The 25,382-nt window shown below is 38.4% G+C and overlaps 2 protein-coding genes, 1 long non-coding RNA gene and 1 other non-coding gene across 4 annotated transcripts; 1 reads left to right on the forward strand and 3 right to left on the reverse strand.

Moving 5' to 3' along the window:
- Positions 1-1,457: 1,457 nt before the first annotated feature.
- On the reverse strand, positions 1,458-2,186 carry LOC125369809 (vegetative cell wall protein gp1-like). Its single transcript, XM_048373040.1, has 2 exons — positions 1,953-2,186; positions 1,458-1,703 (listed from the first exon to the last, which is right to left on the reverse strand). The coding sequence occupies exons 1-2, from the start codon at positions 2,184-2,186 to the stop codon at positions 1,458-1,460; spliced, it is 480 nt and encodes a 159-aa protein (XP_048228997.1).
- A 2,179-nt stretch (positions 2,187-4,365) lies between these two features.
- On the reverse strand, positions 4,366-4,969 carry LOC125369810. Its single transcript, XM_048373043.1, has 2 exons — positions 4,798-4,969; positions 4,366-4,733 (listed from the first exon to the last, which is right to left on the reverse strand). Exons 1-2 carry the CDS (start codon positions 4,967-4,969, stop codon positions 4,366-4,368), a joined length of 540 nt encoding a protein of 179 aa, XP_048229000.1.
- Positions 4,970-12,847: 7,878 nt separating this feature from the next.
- On the forward strand, positions 12,848-12,953 carry LOC125369092. The gene has a single exon (XR_007214585.1). It is a non-coding gene; the product is annotated as a small nucleolar RNA R71 (small nucleolar RNA).
- A 129-nt stretch (positions 12,954-13,082) lies between these two features.
- Positions 13,083-13,690, reverse strand: LOC125371006. The gene is made up of 2 exons (XR_007217168.1): positions 13,627-13,690; positions 13,083-13,162 (listed from the first exon to the last, which is right to left on the reverse strand). It is a non-coding gene; the product is annotated as an uncharacterized LOC125371006 (long non-coding RNA).
- Positions 13,691-25,382: the final 11,692 nt, after the last annotated feature.

The following is a 25,382-nucleotide window of genomic DNA, read 5'->3' on the forward strand; positions in this document are numbered from 1 at the left end:
CTTATTCAAAATAAAATTCAACGTGCATAAAAACAATTAATACATATGCAAAATCATAACCTGCGAGATGGCGATAAAACTAATGTGTGACTACTCAATCTTCTTTGTTATCTAATCTTAAAATGGCATTGAATGCTAAATACGAAATGAACTAGAAGGTTATCTCTTGATTAATTCAAGTTAAGCGAATGAAGGAATTCTATTTGGCTAAAGATGGAATTGATTGCTTGAATTCAATTTCGTGGAAAATCTCTACACAATTAACGCCTTTCTAGGACACTAACATCTTAACTTAGATTAAATGAAGAAATCTATCAGTGCTATTATCATACCAAACCTAAATGTCTTTCTCAAGAACATTCAAATTCCAATACATCCTTACTATGATTCTCCTTGAATCGATTCTGTTCCTCTTTGTCAATTCAATCAAGCCCTCAAAAGAATCCATTGAGTCTCCTTTTTCCTCGGTTCACTCGAGAAAACCCTGAGAGAAAGAAATGAGTTTGGAACATCCTAACCCTACATGGATCGCGTTTCCTCTTTTCTTTCTTTTAAATAAAGTTTTAAAAGTTAAAAGCGATGTCGAACTTAACATCAAAAGTAAAATAAAACATATAAAGTGTATGCTTACAGTTGAGGCTCAATTTCTCACACTTAATGAGTGTTTTAAATCCTACTCCTACCACTTATGGAGAGTCAACAACCCTTTTGAAGTAGGTTCGCACCCAAGCCATAATAATAATCACAAGGATAAACAATGAATAGTAGTCCAAGATGGGAAATAGGAATCAAGTCAAAATGTAAACTCCAAAGCAATTAAACAATTAGCTCACTTACTTTCTTTCTTTCATCATCCTTCCTCTTATTCTTCTTATTATTTTCTTTTCTTCTTTTTTTTTTATATAAGGGAAGAAACATTCACATAATAAGAATTTCTTTTGGATTGATGGAAGCTACTACAAGTATCCAACACTATTCCCAAATAAAAATTCCCAATAAAAACAACTCATATGCAAAATCATAACCCAAAGCAAGGTTCCAAACAAAAGTCATCAAAACAGAATTAAATAAACCAAAGCAACTTAGTGCATAGCTCAAACTAAATAACATTCTTTCGCAAGACTCAACACTATCGGTTTTACCCGATCACATGGATATAAACAGGATTTCAAAAGCAAGTCAACAGTAAGAGCATCGAAACAAAGTGAAAAATTTTCAAAATTTTACAAAAAATTGCATAAAGAATAAACAAATAACTGAGATGGGATAAATGAAATGCGCTATATACAAGAACAATAAAAATAAAATAGAAAACATACAAGATAAATAAAGCTAAAAGATAAACAAAATACAAGAAAACAAGTGTATATAACGATCACCCACCCCACACTTGAAGGACACACTATCCCTAGTGTATAAGAAAAATAATATAAGAAATGAAAAAGGGAAAAAAAAAACTAATACTGCCTTGAATATGGCTCCGGAGAGAAAGGAGGTGCATCATCAGGGATATCAGGGCACTGGCTAGTTTGTGGTGGAGGAGTGGCTGCTCGCTGAGGGTCGGAAGTAGTGTCACCTACAGGAGCTGGTGGGTCAGCAGGAACAGCGTCGGTAGGAGGCTCGTCAGGCTGCTCTGGTGAAGGATGCTCAGTCGGAAAAGAAGGGTCAGCTGGATCATCCGCTAGAGGGATGTTAAAATGGCTCTATACTAGAACCCGGCTCCGTGGATTGGCGGGGGCATAATCTGTAGCAAAAATATCATAAAAAATATCAAGGGCCATAAAGGCCTCTAACCTACCTCCCTGCTCAATCAGGGCCTGAAGCATAGCCCTCTGCCTCTCAAACTGAGCCATCATCTGGCTATGAAAATCAGCTTGACGCTGTAAAAGGTCATGTTGAAAAGCCTCTACTCGAATGAAGTGCTGCTGCTGCTCCTCTGCCAACCTCTACACTCTAAGCTGCAGCTCTATAAACTCAATAGGGGAGACTCCTAAAATAGTTGAAGAAGACCCAGAAGGAGCTGAAGTAGACGGTTTGGAGGAAGACTCTAGAATATCAGAAGAAGGAGGTGGAATATCCTGTGTACCAGGGGCTCGTGGGGCAGGTCGCTCCTCTCTGCATGCTACCAAGAGAGCACTCCTCAGTCTATACTCTAGTCCTAACGGACGCTGCCTACGAGTTACCATCCTCATACTAATCAATTGGGGAAGTCCTAAAGTCTCCATCACCCCCAGCTCTGTCACATGTGGTACTGCCTCCTCCAAAACCCCTAAGCTCCTACCCAGCCGAGTAATGTAAGTCCCAAAATAGAAAAATACCTTCTTTGAGTTGTTGTAGAAGGCACTGATCTGTCTGGCCAACAAGTATCCCATGTCGGCTAACTGGTGCTGGTGCATGCTGTAAAGTATAAACAGGTCTGGCTGGGTCACTACACCACAGCTGTCTCCCCTGCTAGTGATGGTCGTAGTCAACAATGCATGCAAATACCACAGTCCCTCAGGCAAGTTAGGCGCCTTGGACTGGCTGGCACTGTACCCGTCAGCTTCATCAGAAATCTCAGCCCACATCTGTGGATATGACACACTAGGCGTGTGTATACAATGACTATGTATCTTCCCAGCTACATCCTCCTCAGTCCATAAACCCAAGTGTACCCCAAACTGCTGTACACTCATCGTGAAAGTCTGCTCTGCTAGTCTGAAACTAATAGCATCCAGCTGCTGAAAGTCCTGCGACTGGCTCTGCAAAAAGAAAGTGCTAGCAAACTTCACAGTCAACTCCCTATACATCGGCTCAACTATCTCAAAGAAACGCTAAAACGGGGGCGTCTCAAGGTATCGGCGGACTGTAGTTGCAAGTCCGACTGTCTTTAGTGCTGGCCAGTCTATTCTACGCCCCTTTCCCAAATCTTTGTGCCTCATCGACTGGTATCTTTGCTCGAAGGTGGGCTGCCCGTGGAAAAGTAGGAATCTATGGCACTGCAGTGGTCTAACTAGGCCTGAACTAGTCAGTGCAGCGCCTGAGGATCGAGAGGAAGAGGAACCATCGGTACGCCTCTTCTTGTAAACTCCTAATCCTCGTCTAGTGGATATGGTACCTGAAAAAGAAATTTTTAGTGCTAAGGATCAACGAAATTTTGGCAGCATAATAGCATAAAATGGACAACCAAACGATTTAACTCGATGAAGTTAAACCGTTCAATGCCCTGCAAAGAAAATTCAATCCATAATGCAACAATAAGGTCTACTCGACATGAATTAGGAGTTAATGAAACATTTCACAGGAATCTTTCATAAAGTTATCAACCAATATTATCAACTAATTAGAATTTTTTTTATTAGACCATGGTATTTGATTCACCAAATACATCATTATTGTATACTGTTTCATATTTATGGCGCAACCCAATCCTTTTTTTTTCAATTTTCTAATCCTTAACTTTTTTCAATCGAAATATCTAAATAACAAAAACATAATTCAAAACCAAAATCACACAAACACAAAAACATTCAAACACATAAAAACACAAATTCAAACTAAAACCAAAATAAAAAACAAAGAATGGAAGATGAAGATGGAGGGTACTTACTTGAAATATGCACTATCCAAAACGTTTAAAATGAGTATAAAAGAGAAGAGAGAAAGTTTAGAGAATTGGCCAAAATTTGGTCCTTTAGAAATCAATTCGTTTACATAGACAATGACCGGAACATGCCCGTGTTGATCATCACGGGGCCGTGTTCGTGAACACGGTCTGGATATCGGGCCGTGTTGAATGAACTTAAATGTGTTAACTTACCAATTTGATGAAAACGCCCGTGTTGAGGAAACACGGCCCCGTATTTCCAACACGGACTAGCATAAATGCCCGTGTTACCTTCTGTGCACGTGTCCATCTTTAATTTAATTTCCGCAAATTGAACACGGTCCGTGTTGAAACAACACGGGGGCGTGTTGCCAACATGGTCCAGTATAACTGGCCGTGTTACCTTCTGTGAACGTGTCCCCTTAAAATTTGTTTTTCTACAAATAGAACACGGTCCGTGTTGATGAACACGATCAGCATAACTGGCCGTGTTACCAACACGGCCTTGGACAAGCCCGTGTTGAGCTCTAGAAACTGCAAAATTTGAGATTTTCAACACTTTCTCAATCTATCTCACCTGCACAACCAATAAGTCCTTAACTCATACACTCAACATACATAAAACTTAACAAAAACAAACTGTACAACCTAATTAAACTAAGTTCACACGTAATTTAAACCAAAATCAATACCAAAAATGGAAAAACTAAAGAATTAAAATGAAATTGAAAGAAACAAGCTTCTTTAAAGTCATAAGCTGGACTTCAATCCTTTTCGAATCAGAAATGGAGCGCCAAATTCACACGCTCCTCCATATCCAGTGACCCTCCAAGATAATGCTTTAACCTCTGCCCATTAACCTTGAAATTCCCCTTTTCCGGATGATGCAATTCAACCGCACCATAAAGGAAGACTTGCATCACTATAAATGGCCCCGACCAGTGACTCTTCAGCTTTCCTGGAAATACACGGAGACAAGAGTTAAATAACAACACACTATCTCCTATGTTAAACTCCTTCAAACCTTTCAATCGCTTGTCATGCCACTTTTTGGTCTTTGCCTTATAGATTGTCGAATTTTCATAAGCTTCTTGACACCACTCCTCTAGTTCATTTAGTGGCCACTGCCTCTGTCTACCTGCGCTATCTAAATCAAAGTTACAAGATTTAAGTGCCCATAACGCTTTCTAGCTCAACAGGTAAATGGCAACCTTTCACATACACAAGCCTAAAGGGAGTGAACCCAGTAGAAGTCCTATATGCAGTTCTAAGTACCCATAAAGCATCATCTAGCTTTGTAGCCCAATCTTTCCTACTAGCTCCTACAGTCTTCTCTAAAATGCGCTTAAGCCCCCTATTAGTAACCTCTACTTGCCCACTCATTTGTGGGTGATAAGCCGTGGAGAATCATTGAGATACTCCATATCTTTTAAGCACTTTCTCAAGTTGAGAATTACAGAAATGGGTTCCCTTATCACTAATTAACACTCGAGGTGTTGCAAACCTAGAGAATAGTTTCTTAAGGAACCTCACAACTACCCTAGCATCATTAGTAGGCAAGGCTTGTGCCTCATGCCATTTAGAAAAATATTCAACAGCAACCAATATATACTTGCATACATACAAAGAAGGAAAAGGACCCATAAAATCAATGCCCCAAACATCAAAAATTTCCAACACTTGTATACTATGTTGGGGCATTTCATCTCGGGCAGAAATGTTACCTGACCGTTGGCATGCATCACAAACCTGGACATATGCTCGAGCATCTTGGAAGATAGTCGGCTAATAAAAACCAGCATCCAAAACCTTCTTGGCCGTATGGTTTGCGGCTTGGTGTCCACCAACCGGTCCCTCATGATAATGCTTGAGAATTTGAATGACCTCCTCCCCATATACACACCTCATGATAATTTGATCTGCATAAATCCTAAACAAGAAGGGGTCGTCCTAAATGTAGTACTTTAAGTCAGTAAAGAATTTCTTCTTTTGTTGGCTCGTCATACCTTTTGGGAGTACCCTTGCAGCCAAATAATTAGCATAATCAGAAAACCAAGGAATAGCATTAGTTACCTGCATTGAGCATAAGTGCTCATCCGGAAAGAAGTCATCGATCTCTTGCTCATTAAGCTCCTCCAAATGTGGGTTCTCCAATCGAGAAAGATGGTCTGCTGCAAGATTTTCAGCTCCTCGTTTGTCCTTAATTTCCAAGTCAAATTCCTACAATAAAAGAAACCAACGAATCAATCTAGGCTTAAAATCATGCTTTGAAAATAAATACCTTAAAGCAGAATGATCCGTGTAAACGATTGTCTTTGACAGCACAAGGTAAGAATGAAATTTATTAAAGGTGAACACGACAGCTAGGAGCTCCTTCTCTATGGTGGTATAGTGTTCTTAGGCATCCGTAAGCCTCTTGCTAGCGTAGTAAACAGGTTGGAACTTCTTCTATCTGCGTTGGCCTAAAACAGCTCCAACTGCAAAATCACTAGCATCCCACATAAGCTCAAAGGGCAGCTCCCAATCAGGAGAAACCATGATAGGAGCTGTGGTTAGTTTTTCATTTAATAACTCAAAAGCTGCTAAACAATCATCATCAAATACAAAAGGCACATCTTTTACTAGCAATTGAGTTAAAGGCCTAGCAATCTTAGAAAAGTCCTTAATGAATCTTCTATAAAACCCTGCATGCCTTAAGAAACTTCTAACAGCCCTAACCGAAGTAGGGGGAGGTAGCTTACTTATAAATTCCGCTTTAGCTCTATCTACTTCCATCCCTGCATTTGACACTTTATGTCCTAACTAACACTTACCCTCTTGGACCATAAAATGACATTTTTCCCAATTCAACACAAGGTTAGCTTCAACACACCTAGCTAACATCCTTTCCAAATTATGCAAACAATGGGAAAAAGAGTTACTGAATATAGAGAAGTCATCCATGAAGACCTCCATCGACTCCTCTATCATGTCATGGAAAATGGTCATCATACACCGCTGAAAGGTCGCAGGCGCATTACACAAGCCAAACAGCGTCCTCCTATAGGCAAAAGTGCCATAAGGACAAGTGAATGTCGTCTTCTAGTGCTATGGGAATCTGAAAGTAACCAGAAAAACCGTCAAGGAAATAATAATACATATGGCCTGAAAGCCTCTTAAGCACTTGATCAATAAAAGGAAGGGGAAAGTGGTCCTTTCGGGTTGCGTCATTCAAGCGTCGGTAGTCTATACAAACCCGAAAGCCCGTTACTGTTCGTGTAGGAATCAGCTCCTCCTTTTCATTTTTCACCACAGTCATGCCCCCTTTCTTAGGAACCACCTACACAGGACTCACCCAAGAACTGTCACAAATAGGATAAATTAAACCTACATCAAGAAGTTTAATTACCTCCTTTCTAACCACCTCTTTCATAAGAGGGTTCAACCGCCTTTGTGGCTGCACCACCGGTTTGAACTCATCCTCCATCAAAATATTATGAAGGCAGTAACTCGGGTTTATCCCTGGTATGTCAACCGTCTTATATGCAAATGCCTTTGCATACATTCTCAAAATACACAGATCATCTCCCTCTCCTCAAGTGTAAGATGAGCGGAAATAATGACCGGTAAGTGCTTTGCTTCATCTAAGTAGGCATACATTAAGTGCGCTGGCAACTCTTTCAACTCAAGAATGGGTGGCTCCTCTAAAGAAGGCTTCAGCTTCTCTACTCGTAACCTGTCAAGATCAACAAAACCATCAGTCTTTTCATCATTAAAATCAGCAGCTAATAAGTGCTCTAGCTGCTCCAACACTTGTTCATTGGACAAATTATCCTCATTTTCTTGCATTGCCACTTGCAAAGGATCATCAATCAACATTTCCTACAATTGAGACTCCACAATATCATCAATAACATCAACCGAACTCACAATACCATCGTGCTCGTATGGGTGTCTTAAGGATTTAGTCAAATCAAACGTAATGCTCTCATTATCTACCCTAAGTTCCAGCTTTCCGCTACTAACATCTATCAAAGCTCTAGATGTAGCTAAAAATGGTCTACCTAGGATCAATGGAACATCACTCTCACCATTCATATCCATGACAACAAAATCCACAGGAAATATAAATTTGTCAACTTTAACTAGCACATCCTCTATAATCCCTTTCAGGCACTTAATAGTTCTGTCTGCTAGTTGTATACTCATCCAAGTAGGAGTTACTTAGAAGTGCTTAGTCCTAACTCCTCAAACATTGAGCTAGGCATCAAATTGATGCTAGCTCCCAAATCAGCTAATGCCAGCAATTTCAATTTATCCCCAATCAAACAAGGTCTAGTAAAACTCCCTAGGCCACGTTGTTTGTCTGGAATCTTGCTCTGAAACACTGCTGAGCATTCTGCATTCAAGGTCACCACTCCCAAATCCTCTAACTTTCTCTTGTTGCTTAGAATCTCCTTTAAAGACTTTGCATACTTTGGCATCAGCGAAATAGCTTTAACAAAAGGCAAGTTAATCCGTAATTGTTTAAAAAGATCTAAAAACTTATGAATTGCTGATCAACTTTATCCTATTTGAGTTTTGCAGGATATGGAATGGGAGGTTGGTATGGCCTCAAGGGGATCTTCTTCGAATCCTCCTTCTCTTCAACTGCTTCCTTCCCTTTCTTCTCAGGCTTGTCTTCCTTTTTCGACTCATCCACTTGCACATCAGAATCATCATTAGTAAAAAGCATAGATGGACTAGGAAGTTCCTTACCTGATCTCAAAGTAATTGCTTTGGCATGCTCCCTTAGATTAGACTCTGTGTTACTTGGAAGCATGCCCGGCTGCCTTTCAGCCATCATCCTAGACAACTACCCAATTTGATTTTCCAAGTTCTGAATTGAAGCTTGTTTATTTCGAATGGCAGTGTCCGTTTGTTGAAATCTGTTCTCTGAAGTTGCAATGTACTTCGTCATCAACTCTTCCAAACTAGGCTTCTTCTCTTGACTACCCCCTGGTTGATGGGGAACAGAATGCATAGGTTACTGCTGATGCAACCTCTGATATCCTGGTGGACCTTGGTTATTGGAATTTCTCCATCCAAAATTAGGATGCTTCCTCCACCCTGGGTTGTATGCACTACTGTAGGGATCATTCTGCTGCCTACCTACATAATCAACATGCTCAAGGTTAGAAATATTAGTAGGCATAGAAGATGCAAACATACCTCCCCCATCACAATTGGCACTGTAATGCGGTCCACCACAGAATTCACATCCGGGCTGAGCTGCTTGGACCGGCATCTGTCACGGGCTTGGGGTTTGCTACCAACGAACCGTGCGGCACTAGCTACTTTCTCGCAGAAACAAGTCAGCTAGTCAGCCTACTCCTCCTTATGCTAGGCAAAATGCTAGCTAGAATGGCAAGAAGAACAAAAGGAAGCTTAAGAAAGCTTAGAGAGAGAATTTCTAGAGAGATAAGCTTTGAATATTTACTTGATGTAGCTTATTGCTTGTTTTGCTTGATTAAGCTTGATACTTACAAATGAATTCTCTAAGCTATATATAGGCCTCCACCTCCTCAATGGACGGTGATGATACATTCGATCTAATGGCTAAGATTAAGTATCTAGAATGTTCTACACACTTCCATACTTATCTACACATTATACATGCATTCTAGATTATTCTAAAATGTTCAAGATGTTTTCAGATGATTCTAGAATGTTCTAGAATCCTCCCTTGCTTTGTAGCGAACTCTGGAGGCTTCTTGGGCCATTGAACCTTCGTGCGAGAAGGGGAAATATACGGGCTGTGACATTCTCCCCCACTCATTCTGGCGACGCCCTCGTCGCGTCCCCGCTGTATGCCTCGATTATGCCCTTTAAGTTTCTTGGCAAATCTTCGGCCTTGATGGGGAAGGAGCTTTACCATCATTAAGCCTCCCTCCTCAAACTCTGAATGACTCTTCTTTCCATCTGCCCACTTCTTCATTCTCTTGGCGGCCTTGGTTAGAGGAACACATGCCCTGTCGGCTTTCTCATGCCATCCCTTGTACTTCGGTAATGGCTTTGACAATTCGGTGGGCTTGTTTTGTTCCACCTTGCCTTGGTCCAATGAAGGAAAGTTAGCATTAGTGGTGGAAGCTAACTTTGCCTTGCTACTTAGCGCATCGGCCACTAAGTTTGCCTTTCCCGGCTTGTACTCCTTCGCAAAATCGGACTCCACAAGGGATGCTTGCCATCTTTCTTGCTTCAGAGTTGGCTTCTTTTGCTTGAGTACCGGTGGTTCACATGGAGCCTTGGATGGCCTAGTGTGGCTAGCATCCAACAACTCTTTTGGTTGCCTCCGCAACTCTTCGAACTCAAGGGGTGCCATACTATAAGGGACTGTTGTAAGCGGCCTTGTACCTTCTACCAACTCCATTTTCTGATCCACCTCTCTCTTCGGTGGGAGCTTCTTCGGTAACTCCGCAGGCATTACATTCCCAAACTCATCTAGGACCCCTGTTATCTCCTTTGGCACTTTATCTTGTGGCGAGACTGCCACTTCTTCCTTTAGTGCCGCAAGGAATGACGGCTGAGCCTTCTCTACCCGCTCAGACAATTGCATGGCCGAGATCTTCATGGCTTTTACCTTGGCTTCTCGTTTCAACGGTACCATACAAGTATTCCCTTGCTCCAAGATACACATGGTGTTGGCAAAGGGAAGTGGGAATGCATTCACTTTATCCAAGAATTCTATGCCAAGCACCATTTCATAGTCATCCATTGTAATAATGGAAAAGTCTAAGAGGCCAGACCACTCACCGAGGCTTACTTTGACATCTCGCGCAAACCCACATGTTGCGTTCGGCGCCGAGTTCACAGCCTTGAGCCACCCTTGCTCCTTTGCATATTTGATGCCAAGTCTTTCTGCCTCCTTTACCTCGAGGAAGTTGTTGTTAGCCCCGGTATCTATCAATGCTTCTACCGTACGGCTTCCAACCTTCGCTTCCACGAATAATCGGCCCTTCTTTTTGGACTCGGGCATCTCAAATTTGGTTTTGATGGCACTGAGAAGTTGTAGTGAACCCATCTTAGACTCCTCTTGCACTCGTTGGTGTTCTTCCCTTTCTTCGACCAACGCAGAGAGCTTGTTCTTCGTAGGGCACTCTCTCGCCTTATGTGGTCCGTCGCAGAAGAAACACTTAATACGAGGCTTTTCTCCACCTTTGTCATCCTTGTTGCCATGGTTACCTCCCTCTCTGGGCTTGTCAAACCTGTAGGAGCCTTCCTTTTTGTGGTGGCGATCTCCCCCATTCTTTCCGTTACCGTTCCTTTCTTGGTCAGGCTTGTGCTTATCTTGCCTCCTGATCTCTATCAAGGATTCGGCCACGACAATGGCGGTGTTGAGATCTTGGACACCACGGCGCTCCAACTCCAACCTTGCCCAAATCTGCAACCCATCCTTGCCCAAATCTGCAACCCATCCGTAAACGCAAATAAGGCTTCTTCATCGGTATAGTTGAGAATTTCAAGAAGTGTGTCGGTGAATTCTTTAACATACTCCTTGATACTTCCCATATGCGAGAGTCGCCGCAACTTGGCCCTTGCATCTCGAATAGCATTCTCGGGGTAGAATTGCTTCTTCAAATCTTCCTTGAATTCTCCCCACAAGCTAATGGTGCATGTACCCTTTTCCATGTCGCCACTCCTCCTTCTCCACCACAGCATTGCGGTATCTTCTAGGAAGAGTGCGGCAGCATCAACCTTCTTGGCTTCTTCTACTAAGCCAAGTGCTTTGAAATATTGCTCTAAGCTCCATAAGAAGTTATCGATTTCTTTCGCGTTCCTCGAGCCTTTATATGCTTTGGGCTTCGGAACATCTAACTTCGATGAAGTGGAAACTATCATCGGCACACTTCCACCTCCCTGGATAGCTGCCTTCTTACAAAGGATAAGTTCCTCTTCGGTTGCCAATAACCTAGCAACCATTCCGTCAAGCATCTCTCTCAATGCCACGACCTCGGCAAGGAGAGTTTTCTCCATGGTCTTGGCTTGGTCCTGACATCTGGACATTCCCTCATTCAGGGCAGCTTGCATCCTCTCTTGGAGCTCTTCCCTTCCATTGTCGAGCTCCTCGATGCGTTGCTCCAAGTCCCAGAACGTGTCTTGTCCCTCGGCCACCGTTAGCTCTACCTTGGCTAGCCTGGCCTCCATGTCGGACACAACGTCTCTCGACCTTCCTCTCTCCTTCCTTGGTGGCTTGGACGTTTCCGGCTGGTCCTTCACAACTTCACTTTGGAGTTGCCTTACCTCCTCCGGAACTCTGGCAGCCTCACTTGCTCCTGATGTCTTTGCCATTTCAATGATTGTCGAACCATGCTCTGATACCAATTGTCACGGGCTTGGGGTTTGCTACCAACGAACCGTGCGGCACTAGCTACTTTCTCGCGGAAACAAGTCAGCTAGTCAGCCTACTCCTCCTTATGCTAGGCAAAATGCTAGCTAGAATGGCAAGAAGAACAAAAGGAAGCTTAAGAAAGCTTAGAGAGAGAATTTCTAGAGAGATAAGCTCTGAATATTTACTTGATGTAGCTTATTGCTTGTTTTGCTTGATTAAGCTTGATACTTACAAATGAATTCTCTAAGCTATATATAGGCCTCCACCTCCTCAATGGACGGTGATGATACATTCGATCTAATGGCTAAGATTAAGTATCTAGAATGTTCTACACACTTCCATACTTATCTACACATTATACATGCATTCTAGATTATTCTAAAATGTTCCAGATGTTTCCAGATGATTCTAGAATGTTCTAGAATCCTCCCTTGCTTTGTAGCGAACTCTGGAGGCTTCTTGGGCCATTGAACCTTCGTGCGAGAAGGGGAAATATACGGGCTGTGACATTCTCCCCCACTCATTCTGGCGACGCCCTCGTCGCGTCCCCGCTGTATGCCTCGATTATGCCCTTTAAGTTTTGTGGCAAATCTTCGGCCTTGATGGGGAAGGAGCTTTACCATCACTGAATCTCCTTCCTCGAATTCCAGGTGTGTTCTATCTTTTTATAAAGTAGCTCCACTTGTGCCGCCAAGGCTGTTGTAGGATCTGCCTTAGCCCGATATACAGTGGGCTTTGGACCTCTAGCTTGTGGAGTTTGCCACTGATAAGTGTTGGTGGCCATCTCTTCTATCAAATCCTAGGCTTGCTCAGGTGTTTTGCTATTGATAGCTCCCCCTACAGCTGCATCTACGATTTTTCTAGTGGTCGTATTCATGTCACTATAGAATGTCTGCACTTGCATCCAAAGAGGAAGACCATGGTGTGGGCAACACCTTAACAAGGCCTTGAAGTGCTCCCAGGCTTCGTACATCGATTCTCCTTCACCCTGCACAAAAGAAGATATGTTATTTCGCATTTGAGCAGTCCTAGCAGGAGGAGAATACTTATTCAAAACTTTTTCAGCCAAAGAAGTCCAGGTAGTGATCGTTTTCGGTGGTAAGGACTACAACCAACTTTTTCAGCTTTTCCTTGTGACTGTTCATTTTCATGCATCTGTTCTTGTTCAATATGATGTGCATGAACTGACGAATGTGAACCTACTGGGCCAGTGGAGTGCTCATCCATGCCTATATCATTAACAAACTTCACAACAATAAATGGTTGTGCATAATTACTATATGCTTGCATGTTATGCTCTTAATCCCCTCTATTCCCATCAATTCAATCACACAAGCATTTAACATATTGGAACATATTAAAAATTCCAACTCACTTTAACATATCACAACACATACACACCTTCATATAACATAACATAAACACAAATATAAGTACTCAAACTTATGTCCCAATGGTCTAATCCCCGCTCTGATACCAAAAACTATAACACCCCAACTCAAACTTCCCATTGAATAGCAATATATATATATATATAACTTTATAAACATAATTTACTACTTAGTTACAATATACATTCATACAATTTAAGTGGCATGACATACTTAATATATATAAGAAATATTTATACAGTAGTTTAATTCACACAAGTTCCCAAAATGCCCCAATGCTTTAGATAACTCCTCTGGCCCACCTGATAATATTGACTGATGCAAAAAGAGCAATGCACAGCTAAGGCTATCTACAACTGCACTAACCTGAAAAAAAAATTGCTAAGGAATGAGCTAGCGACTCAATAAGCATTTAATTTACTAAACTATAGTATATTAGGCTAGAATTATCAAATCTTTATCAATACAGAAAATTATACCAACACTTAACTAACAATCACAAAATCAACCATTTCAGTTATTCTCATAAACATATAATTTCATCTCACGTAATGCAAATAATCTCAAACTCAACCAAGTCAAATAATTCAATTCCACATTATTTCTATCAAATTAGGATCAGATGACTCATCCTTACATTTCCTCACATTTTTAAATTTCAGTAACCACTTGACAAGACTATCCGCCCGGCTCAGTCTTGCCATCTCACATACTCGGGTAGCTATCCGCCCGGCTCAGCTTTCCCGATCACACAATATCCATACAAAAGTCATCAATCCTTAATCACAATCATTTCACTTCACAACACATCACAATCAATTCACTTCACAACACATCACAATCAATTCACTTTATAACAAGCCAAAAACATAACTAATATCAACTCAGTCAACCAAGAAATTATCAAGTAATCAAACAGCAGTCCCTACTCAATATACACAAAGTTTAGTCTATTAAATACTTACCAGAAGTTATAGGATAACAAAGTAATCCTATTCTTTTTCTCTTACCACTTCCTTGCCTTTGGATGAACCTATTCACATATTCAATACAAATACAATTCAATCACAAGGCATAAATATATATATATATATATATATACTATCAATAAAATATCACATTTCAACAAAATAACATATATTCTAGATATTAATATGATGCATGAGATGAATGACAACAAATCAACATATTTGTTGATGAAGGCAGCTTGTATGTACTGACTTAGAAATTACACCAAAACTTATGTACAATTAATCAAAATCTCATATTTTCCAGAATTACACTTCCATTTTTATAGAAACCATAGCAGAAAGAATCACCTCAAAATCATTGGTATAGAAATAGTTATGGCATTTTCTATACAGCTGCTCAAATTTCCATCTAAACAGAACAGAAACAAGTTTCCTATTAAATGACCAATCAAACAAATGAATTTTCTGATGAAACTCTCCAGATATAAAGTTAACATTCTAAAGTTTCTATAGACACTAATTTTACTCAATTTGGACTTTTCTAGCTCAAGCTGTGAAACACACAATTAGCAACAAATTTCTGAATCCTAAGCCCGATTTCTGCTTAAAACAGTTTCGGGCAGGCCATATTAAGTTCAACATATCTCACGTTATACTCAACCAAAAATTATGAAATTTTTCAGACATATACTACATATATAAATGAACAACTTTCATGTTTAACTCTCTGCTTGGTTCAGCCTCTAAATGCCTCAAAATGTCAGCACAAAAACCAGGTCACCTGCTGAACCAAAAACAGAGCAGCAGCAAAATCGAACCTCATAAGTTCCTACTCACTCAACAATCTGCAAAACCATTTTACAGAGATATTCTTGAGACATATACCTACAACTTTCATGTTTGAAAATTTTCGAGATAAAGCTTCTAAGGTCACGAAATCATAAGTGAAAAATCTTCCCAGAAATTTCAGCTTCAAGATCACAAGTAAAAGCATGTTTACTCTTGATTAAACAATTCCAAAACACATAATCATCAATAATTTCATATCATTAACCCTAATTTACAGCAAAATCAAGCAATTAAAATTACTCACCTTTGTTTTCCTTGATTAAGAAAGCCCAAATCTTTCAAGCTTAAAAGAAGAATTTGATTTTCACTTACTAAAAGTTTTGTAGAGTTTGATTTGGAAAATCAAAGTTGAAGAAGGAAAGGAGAAAAATGAGAGAGACAAAGAAGAAAAGGAAATTGGAAAGCATACGTAGATAAGAACAAATGAAAGAGGTGGTATATTGGTGTGGAAATAGGCAAATTACAATTTAATTCTCTTTCTTTCTAACTTTTCAATTTAGTCCAAAATCATTACTTTTCAATTAAATTAATATGTAACTAAATAATTTATTTATCTACCACATAATATAATAAAATAGATCATATATAATCATGATGCAAATGACATGTTTAATGACATGCTAATGAATATTAATTATTAATAAAAAGAAGTAAATAAATTTGGTTGTGACATCTACGCCCTTGTTCATTATCATCATAGGCTCATCTTCATCATCATCATGCCATCTCCCTATATGAACTTGTCTAAATGCGTGCTGGTTTATGTGGTTGGCGTTGTTGTGGGGGCCATTTTGATTTGTTTCCACCCTCTCCACTCAATCACCAAAATCTCAAAGTTACCTCCCTATACGCTCTAAATTCTCCATAACTTGTGCCACGATTGGCTCTAGCGGATCAGCCATGACAATCTACAATAACACAAAAGGGAACAAAGAAATCTTACAAATAACACTCCATCGCGTGTTTGCACTCAAAGGATATGACTTACGCTCGTGTTTCGCTTAAATAGGCTTTTACTCTCTAGTGAACTCACCACTCGCCCTTTACCACTCAATCTATACTCTTTAGTTGTTATAAAGGCTAAGACAGTTAGTAACACTCCTCACTGACGCTCTGATACTAAATGAGACGAACAAAACCTATATCAAAGGATTAAACCCGTATGCAAGTTTGATTTCATTGCCCAAGATCTATCTAGAACTAGATCAATGAAACCTTAGACCCTTCAAGTATAATAAACTATCAAACCTAAGGTATTAGAGGTAGAAGACCCCACAATTTAGTATGGATTATAAATTGATAAGTCGAATTTGAACACCACAAACAATGAATTGCTTGATAAGTTTGAATTAGCTCTAAACAAGAACTAAGAATAGAGTATAAACTCACAAAATATATTAATCATCAATCAATTATTAAACAACCAAAATTGTTACTATTCAATAACCAACAAATCATATTTAAAACACACACAAGAACACTAAAATAAGAAGACTAAACTAAACTTAATAAACAAGATTTAGCCTATACACAATGAAGGACACAAGAACAAAGGTAATAAAAGACTAACTAAGCTTAACAAGTGAAGAAAACAAAAGGGAAAAAAATTTCGTTTATTTTTTTTAGAGAACCGGTCGTAGAGCTGGTTGACGACAACAACTTTTTTTATTTTTTTTTCATAGCTCTTTTCCCTTTTCTTCTTCTTTTTTTTTTTGAAGGCACTGGACTAAAGAATTTGGAACAAGTAAACTTGATAACTCGTACTAGGCTTTTATAGCCTTTAAAGAAACCTAATTCCAAGCTATTAAGGAATTACAACTCAAACAGGATAGAGATAAACATCCTAACTAAAAGAGATAACTAAAAACAAAGTCCTAATACTCCTAAAATACTATGTAGCCGCCCATTAGGAGTAAGAAACCCTAGTTTCTTTAAGCCACACCCATAGGCTATCTTTTTGGTAGAGCTAATTATGCCCAAACTCCCTTATGTGCTCCTTTATATTCATTAAGCCCATATTAGATTTATTCAAGCTCAATAAACTAAATTAGATTAATGAGCCTTGAATTTGAACCTAACTCTTTAAGCCTTGATGTGTCCTTAGCCCAAACATCTTAAATAAGCCCATCGAGAGCTTCTTCTATCTTTTTAGCCTTAGACCTTGTAATTGGGCCTCCATAGATGTAAAGTGGATCTTGGATCCTAGTTGAAGTAGGATTCCTTGTTGGAGCAGAACTCCTAGTGCCAACAGTATTCGTATCAAATAGGGTATGAACTTACAAAATATATTAATCATCAATCAATGAATTTAAAAATTCGTACTAAACTTTTATAGCCTTTAGAAAGCCCTAATTCTAAGCTATTAAGGAATTACAACTCAAATACGACAGAGATAAACATTCTAACTAAAAGAGATAACTAAAAACAAAGTCCTAATACTCTCAAAATGCTATGTAGCCGCCCATTAGGAGTAAGAGATCCTAGTTTCTTTAAGCCACACGCATGGGCCATCTTTGGTGGAGCTAATTATGTCCAAACTCTCTTATATGCTCCTTTATGCTCCTTAAGCCCATATTAGATATTTTTAAAGTCCAATAAACTAAATTAGATTAATGAGCCTTGAATTTGAATCCAACTCTTCAAGCCTTGATGTGTCCTTAGCCTAAACATCTTGAATAAGACCATTGAGAGTTTCTTTTATCTTCTTAGCCTCGGACCTTGTAATTTGGCCTCCATGGATGGGAAGTGGATCTTGAATCCTAGTGGAAGTAGGATTCCTTGTTAGAGTAGGACTCTTAGTGCCAATACGATTCGCATCATTCCCTCCTTTAGCATGATTCGTCCTCGAATCATCACCTATGTCAAAATCAGAAAGAGAAAGATCAGCAACATTAAAAGTAGCAATAATTTATAATCATTGGGCGATTCTAGTTTATAAGCATTATCATTAATCCTTTTAAGAACTTGAAAAGGACCATCTCGTCATGGAAGTAACTTGGAACCCTTTTGTGAAAGAAAACTTTTTTTGCACATATGCACCCAAACCCAATCACCCGGTTCAAAAACAACCTTCACACGCCCTTTGTTGGCTTGTTAAGCATAAACTTTATTCATTCTTTTTATATTTGCACGCACCTTCTCATACAAACTCCTCACAAGATCCACCTTTTTCTTTCCATCTAGATTAACACGTTCACTCAACGGTTAAGGAATCATATCTAATGGAGATAAAGGAATAAAAACATAAACAACTCCAAAAGGACAGAATTGAGTAGATGAATGCACACTGCGATTATATGTAAACTCTACATGCAACAAACATTCTTCCTAAGACTTTAGGTTCTTTTTAACCATAGTACGCAATAAAGTACCTAAAGCCCTATTAGCTACTTCAGTTTGACCATCAATTTATGGATGACATGTAGTAGAAAACAATAAGTTAGTACCCAACTTTCCCCACAAACTCTTTCAAAAGTAGCTTAAGAAGTTTGCATCCCTTTCACTAACAATAGTTTTAGGCATGTACCATGCAAACGCATAATTTCTTTTAAGAACAAGTTAGAAATATATGTTGCATCCTCAGTTTTATGACATGGAATGAAATGAGCCATCTTAGAGAATCTATTAAAAACATATATCGAATCATTACCATGCCTAGATCTAGGTAAATCAAGCACAAAATCCATAAGAATATCAATCAAAGGTGAACTAGGGATGGGCAATGGTGTATACAAGCCATGGGGTTTAAATTTAGACTTTGCTTGTTTACGAACAATGCATCTATCACAAGATCTAGCGACATCTCACTTTATATTAGGCCAATAGAAAACAACATGCAAAACATCTAAAGTCTTAGCAATTCCAAAGTGTCCCATTAAACCACCCTAATTAGCTTCCTTAACTAATACCTCACGCATAGAACATATGGGAATACATAAACGTTTTTCTTTAAAAAAAACTATCATGTCTACAAAACTTATCAAAAGCACCTTTTTCATAAGCATTAAACACATTGTCAAAATCAAAGTTATGCTCATAAATTTATTTAATTTGCTCAAGACCAAGAAATTTGAAATTCAAAGTAAAAAGAAGTGCATACCTTCGAGATAATAGATGCACAACAACATTATCTTTATTTTACTTGTATTTGATCACATATGGAAAGGACTCAATGAACTCACTCCATTTAGCATGGCGTTTCTTAAGCTTATTTTGCCTCTTCAAATGGTTTAATGACTCACGATCCCTGTGAATCATAAACTCTTTGGGCCAAAGACAGTGTTGCCATGTCTCTAAAGCTCTCACCAATGCGTACATCTCCTTATCATAAGTTGGGTAGTTCAAATGCTGTCCCATTGAGCTTTTCACTAAAATAAGCTATAGACCATCCTTCTTGCATAAGAGTAGCTCAAATACCAATTCTAGAAGCATCACATTCAATCTTAAAAGTCATGTCAAAATTAGGTAAAGCAAGTAAAGGTGCACTAACTAACTTAGATTTAAGCAAGTTAAAAGCCTTTTCTTGTTCCTCACCTATTTAAATCCTAAATTCTTTTTAATTACTTTTGTAACAGGTGTGGCTATACTAGAAAAACCCTTAACAAACCTCCTATAAAAACTAGCTAAGCCATGGAATGATCTAACATCCCCAACACTCTTAGGTTTCGGCCAAGACTCTATTGCCTTAACCTTTTCACTATCAACTTCTATTCTTTAAGCACTCATAACAAATCCTAAAAACACAAGTTTATTAGTGCAAAAAGAACATTTAGCAAAGTTGATATACAACTTCTCTTTGCATAAAACATCAAGTACCATGCGCACATGTTCAACAAGATCATCTAAAGACTTACTATAAATTAAGATATCATTAAAATAGACAACCATAAATTTTCCGATAAAAGCACGCAAAACATGGTTCTTTAATTTCATAAAAGTACTAAGTGCATTAGTCAAGCCAAAAGGCATGACTAATCATTCATACAAACCATACTTTGTTTTAAATGCGGTTTTCGATTCATCACCCACTTTCATCCTAATTTGGTGATAACCAGATTTCAAATCAATTTTAGAGAAGATAGTCAAGTGGTTGCCCTTTTCCATTCTTTGAACCTGGTTGTTAAGAACGACACTGGCATCTTGTGCGGAGGCAGGCCTTCCATCGTGTTGGGAAAGTTTTCTAATTAAGACATGTATTTGCTCTAATTCTAGCTCAGAAGCCATTTGGAGCCCTAGTTCTTTCGCAATCCTATCCCTGAACCCCTTTGGAGCACTCCGACCCATAGAGTTCATCTAACATATCATCCAAATGAGGAATGGCGATACTTTACTATAATCTTGTTGATCGCATGACAATCAACATACATACGCCATGTTCCGTCCTTTAGTCATCTCTTCGAGGTACAAGTGTTTCAATTCGTACAAAAGATATTGAAATACACTAGGCAAACTAGTGTTTTCTTGGTTAATGCTTAAATAGGCACCCTTGTACAAAAGCACAATCATGGGTTCCCTTGAAAGAAAAGCTCTCTTCACCTCACCATCTCTTGCATAGAAATTGCCTTTTTCTCACAACTCATAATCACACCCTCTCCTTTTGCATGTGCCTCTCTCTCTTTTCTTCTTTGTGCATCACCTTCTTTCTCTCTGTTTTTCCTCTCTAGGCTCACATCTATCATACACACCTCTCCTTTTGTTATGCTTTTAGCTCTTTTTCCCTCTCAAGAACTTTCTCTCTCTTTTTTAGAATCTTTTGGTCCTTATAAACTTGCTTAGGAGATAATGGTACAAGTGTAATTGGTTTGTTGTTCATCATAGAAGAATATCTACTTGAAAATCCATTATGCACAACTCACCTATCATATTGCCATGGACGTCCTAAAAATATATGACTAGCATGCATAGGAACGACATCACATAACACTTCATCATAATAACGTCCAATAGAGAATGATATCAATGTTTTTGGTTCAAATTCTATATAATTACTAATAAGAAGAATAAGATGAATTTTATTTATCCAAACCATCTCCATGGAATTTTTTATAGAAGTTTTATTCGAGGCTGATGGGGTCCATAATAATCATAATACTTTATTCGTATAACCCTTATTTCCCCACAATCATTCAACCATAACAATCTATAGGGTTTTGGATGTTTAGTAGTAGGTAAACATAACCTATCAACTAAAGTAGCACTAAAAACATTGGTACAATTCCCCAATCTATAATTAAACTACATACCTTTTCTTGGACTTGGCATCTAGCATGAAAAATGTTCTGTCTTTGGACTTCATTCTCTTCCTTTGCTGCTTATTAAGAGCATGTCTTGTGACAAACAACTTACCATTAGGCCCGATTTGGTCTTTTATGTCGCTTGTATCCTCAAGCTCGGCCATGTGTTCTTTAGCATCATCACTATCACTCTTAATATCACCATTTTGTGTAGCCACTATTACACACTTATTTGGACATTGTGATGCAATATCTCCTGCCCCAAACATTTAAAATACTTAATATCTCGAGATCTAGTGTTAAAAGTTTTGAGTTTACCTTGTCTTTTAGTGTTGCCCAAATCTTTCTCATTCTTGTTAACATCTACTTTGGGATTGGAAAAGCTCTTGTCACTATCTTTCCAATTTGGTTTCCATATGAAAGTTGTATTTCCCAAATTGTACCTAGCCATTTTACTCTTCAATTGCTTTTCAGTCTTGATGGCTTTATGTAGCATGTCCTCTATCTTAACATATTCTTACAACTCTAACACATTAGCAATGTTCTTGTTCAATCCACACAAGAACCGTATAATAGTTGCCTCTCTTTCCTCCTCTACGCTGCCTCTTATCATTGCAATTTCCATCTCTTGATAATACTCCTCTACACTTTTAGATCCTTCTACCAATCTTTATAGTCGATTGCATACATCTCTATAGTATTGTTGGGGTACAAATTTCTTCTTCATGATGATTTTCATCTCTTGCCAACTAGCAATAGGCACTTCTCCGTTTATCCTCCTACTCAACAAAAATTGATCCCATAAAATTATAGCATAATCTATGAACTCAGCAGGTGCAAGTTTTGCATTTTTCTCTTTGGAGTAGTTATGACAATCAAAGATGAAATCTACTCTCTTTTCCCATTCCAAGTATGCTTCAGGATCAGCTTTGCCTTGGAACTAAGAAATCTTCATCTTTATATTTCTAAAGTTGTTATCTTGCCTTCCACGTCCTTGTTCATTATCATCAACAGGTTCATCATCATCATCATGCCATCTCCCTCTACGAACTTGTCTAAGTGCGTGTTGGTTTATGTTGTTGGCGTTGTTGTTAGGGCCATTTTGATTTGTTTCCACCCTCTCCACTCGATCACCAAAATCTTGAAGTTGCCTCCCTAAATGCTCCAAGTGCTCTATAACTTGTGCCATGGTTGGTTCCAGCGGATCAACCATGATAATCTACAATAACACAAAAAGGAATAAGGAAATCTCACAAATAACACCCCCTCTTGTGTTTACACTCAAAGGATATGATCACGCTCGTGTTTCACTTAAATAGGCTTCTACCCTCTAATGAATTCACCACTCGCCTTTTACCACTCAATCTCTACTATTTGGTTCACTTAAACAATCAATTATCAAACAACCAAAATTGTTACTATTCAATAACCAACAAATCAGATTTAAAACACACACAAGAACACCAACAAAAGAAAACTAAACTAGCCTTAATGAATAAGATTAAGCCTATACGCAATGAAGGAGACAAGAACAAAGGTAATAAAAGACTGACTAAGCCTAACAAGTGAAGAAAACAAAAGACAACGATTATTTTCTTTTTTTTTTGTGACCAAATCATAGAATCAGTCATATAGCCAATTGATAACAACTTTTTTTATTTTTTTTATTTTTTTCTTGGCTCTTTTTCCTTTTCTTTTTTTCTTGAAGGCACTTGACTAAAGAATTTACAACAAGTAAAGATGTAATTAGAATAATTAATCATAAACAATCATAAAACATATTTAAATAAGATCACAAGAATGAAACTGATTTTCTTTTTCTAATTTGGACAAGTTTGGATAGAAAAGAATGACAAAAGAATATGAAAAATGAGGATGGTGATATTTTACCGTAATTTTGTTGATAGCATGACAGTCAACATATAAACGCCATGTTCCATCCTTTTTTTGGTACAAGGAAGACAAGCACTACACATGGGCTCATACTTTCTCTAATCAACCCTTTGGCCATCAAATCTTCCACTTGTCATTGCAACTCCTTCGTCTCCTCAAGATTACTTCGATAAGCTCATCTATTTGGAATTGAAGTAGTGAGTGTAAAATCAATTTGATGCTCGATTCCCCTTGTTGGTGGTAGTCCTTTAGGCATCTCTTTGGGGTACAAGTCTTTGAATTCGTACAAATGATATTGAAATAGATTAGGTAAACTAGTGTTTTCTTAGTTAGTGCTTAAATAGGCGCCCTTGTACAAAAATACAATAATGAGTTGCCTTGAAAGAAAAGCTCTCTTCACCTCATCCTCTCTTGCATAGGTATTGCCTTTTTCTTATAACTCATAATCACACCCTCTCCTTTTGCATGCGCCTCTCTCTCTTTTCTTCTTTTTGCATCACCTTTTTTCTCTCCTTTTTCCTCTCTAGGCTCACATCTCTCATGGCTTTTTACACAGCTCTTCTTTTGTTGCACTTTTAATTCTTTTTCCCTCTTAAGTACTTTTTCTCTCTCTTTTAGAACTTTTGGTCCTTCTAAACTTCCTCAGGAGATAATGGTACAAGTGTAATAGGTTTGTTGTTCATCATAGAAGAATATCGATTTGAAAATCCATTATGCACAACTCACCTATCATATTGCCATGGACGTCCTAATAATATATGACTAGCAGGCATAGGAATGACATCACATAACACTTCATCATGATAACATCCAATAGAGAATGTATCAATTCTTGCTTATTAACGCTTATTTCCCCATAATCATTCAACCATAACAATGTAAAGGGTTTTGGATGTTTTAGTAGTAAGTAAGTGCAACCTATCAACTAAACTAGCACTAACAATATTAGTACAACTCCCCCCATCTATAATCGAACTACATACCTTATCTTGGACTTGGCATCTAGCACGAAAGATGTTCTCTCTTTGGACTTCATTCTCTTCCTTTGCTTGCATATTAAGAGCATGTCTTATGACAAACAACTCACTATTAGGAGTAAGAAACCCTAGTTTTTTTAAGCCACACGCATAGGCCATCTTTGGGGAAGCTAATTAGGCCCAAACTCGCTTATGTGCTCCTTTATGCTCATTAAACCCATATTAGATTTATTCAAGCCTAATGAACTAGCCTTGAATTTGAATCGAACTCTTCAAGCCTTGATGTGTCCTTATTCCAAATATCTTAAATAAGACCCTTGATAGTTTTTTTATCTTCTTAGCCTTGGAGCTTGTAATTAGGCCTCCATGGATGTGAAGTGGATCTTGAATCCTAGTTGAAGTAGGATTCCTTATTGGAGTAGGACTCCTAGTGCCAATAGGATTTGCGTCATTTCTACCTTGCTAGAAATCAAGTTATGGGTTCTTTTAAGAACTTTGAGAGTTATCTAGACTCGTGCAAGCGAACATAGACTTATCGCTCACATCCTTCCTTTCTTTTGTGTTCTTTGTCTACCCTTGTATTTAAATCAATTCAATTTGATCTTTATGCTTAGCTGTATGGAAGAGAATAATGAACTTGTGATTTCTTTACATATCAAATTTGAAATCCTACCTATATTCTCATTTTGTTTATTTTTTTGTGCCTCTCTTTCTAATCTCTGTCTAGTATTATGGTTTGGTTTTATTTGGAGATTATAAATAAAAGTGTTGAGTTAATGTGCTTGGAAGCTGCAATCATAGCACCGATCCAATGCTTAGACAAATGCAAGGAAAGAAAATTAGCTGATAAAGTATTGATATCATTCTCCAAGAGAATTGTGACACACTCTAATATTTCAATTCAAGATTCCCACCATTGGAATCTCTATTATTTCTTGTTCCTCTAGACGCGAGGACTCCTCGTAACACAAGAATTTGTGTAAGGAATCATGGGAATGCAATTGACAACCTTGACCGGTGGCATTGCGGCTTAGCTTGTTGATCAAGGAGGATAAGACATAAATCCATGCCTGTAAGGGATAAATCATGGTTCTTTTGATTGATCCAAGCAGGAATGACTGTGTTTGGATGTTTG

Source organism: Ricinus communis, chromosome 1, assembly GCF_019578655.1.
Source record: "Ricinus communis isolate WT05 ecotype wild-type chromosome 1, ASM1957865v1, whole genome shotgun sequence".
In the NCBI taxonomy this organism is placed as follows: domain Eukaryota; kingdom Viridiplantae; phylum Streptophyta; class Magnoliopsida; order Malpighiales; family Euphorbiaceae; genus Ricinus; species Ricinus communis.

Bases quoted from the DNA above. Each gene is read 5' to 3' on its own strand.
- LOC125369809 (XM_048373040.1), bottom strand. From the start codon at position 2,186: ATGGTAACTCGTAGGCAGCGTCCGTTAGGACTAGAGTATAGACTGAGG. The intron at 1,704-1,952 runs GTGTAGAGGTTG...GTTCTAGTATAG, and splicing joins TTATAGAGCTGCAGCTTAGA to AGCCATTTTAACATCCCTCT.
- LOC125369810 (XM_048373043.1), bottom strand. From the start codon at position 4,969: ATGAGTGGGCAAGTAGAGGTTACTAATAGGGGGCTTAAGCGCATTTTA. The intron at 4,734-4,797 runs GTTGCCATTTAC...ACTTTGATTTAG, and splicing joins TAGGCTTGTGTATGTGAAAG to ATAGCGCAGGTAGACAGAGG.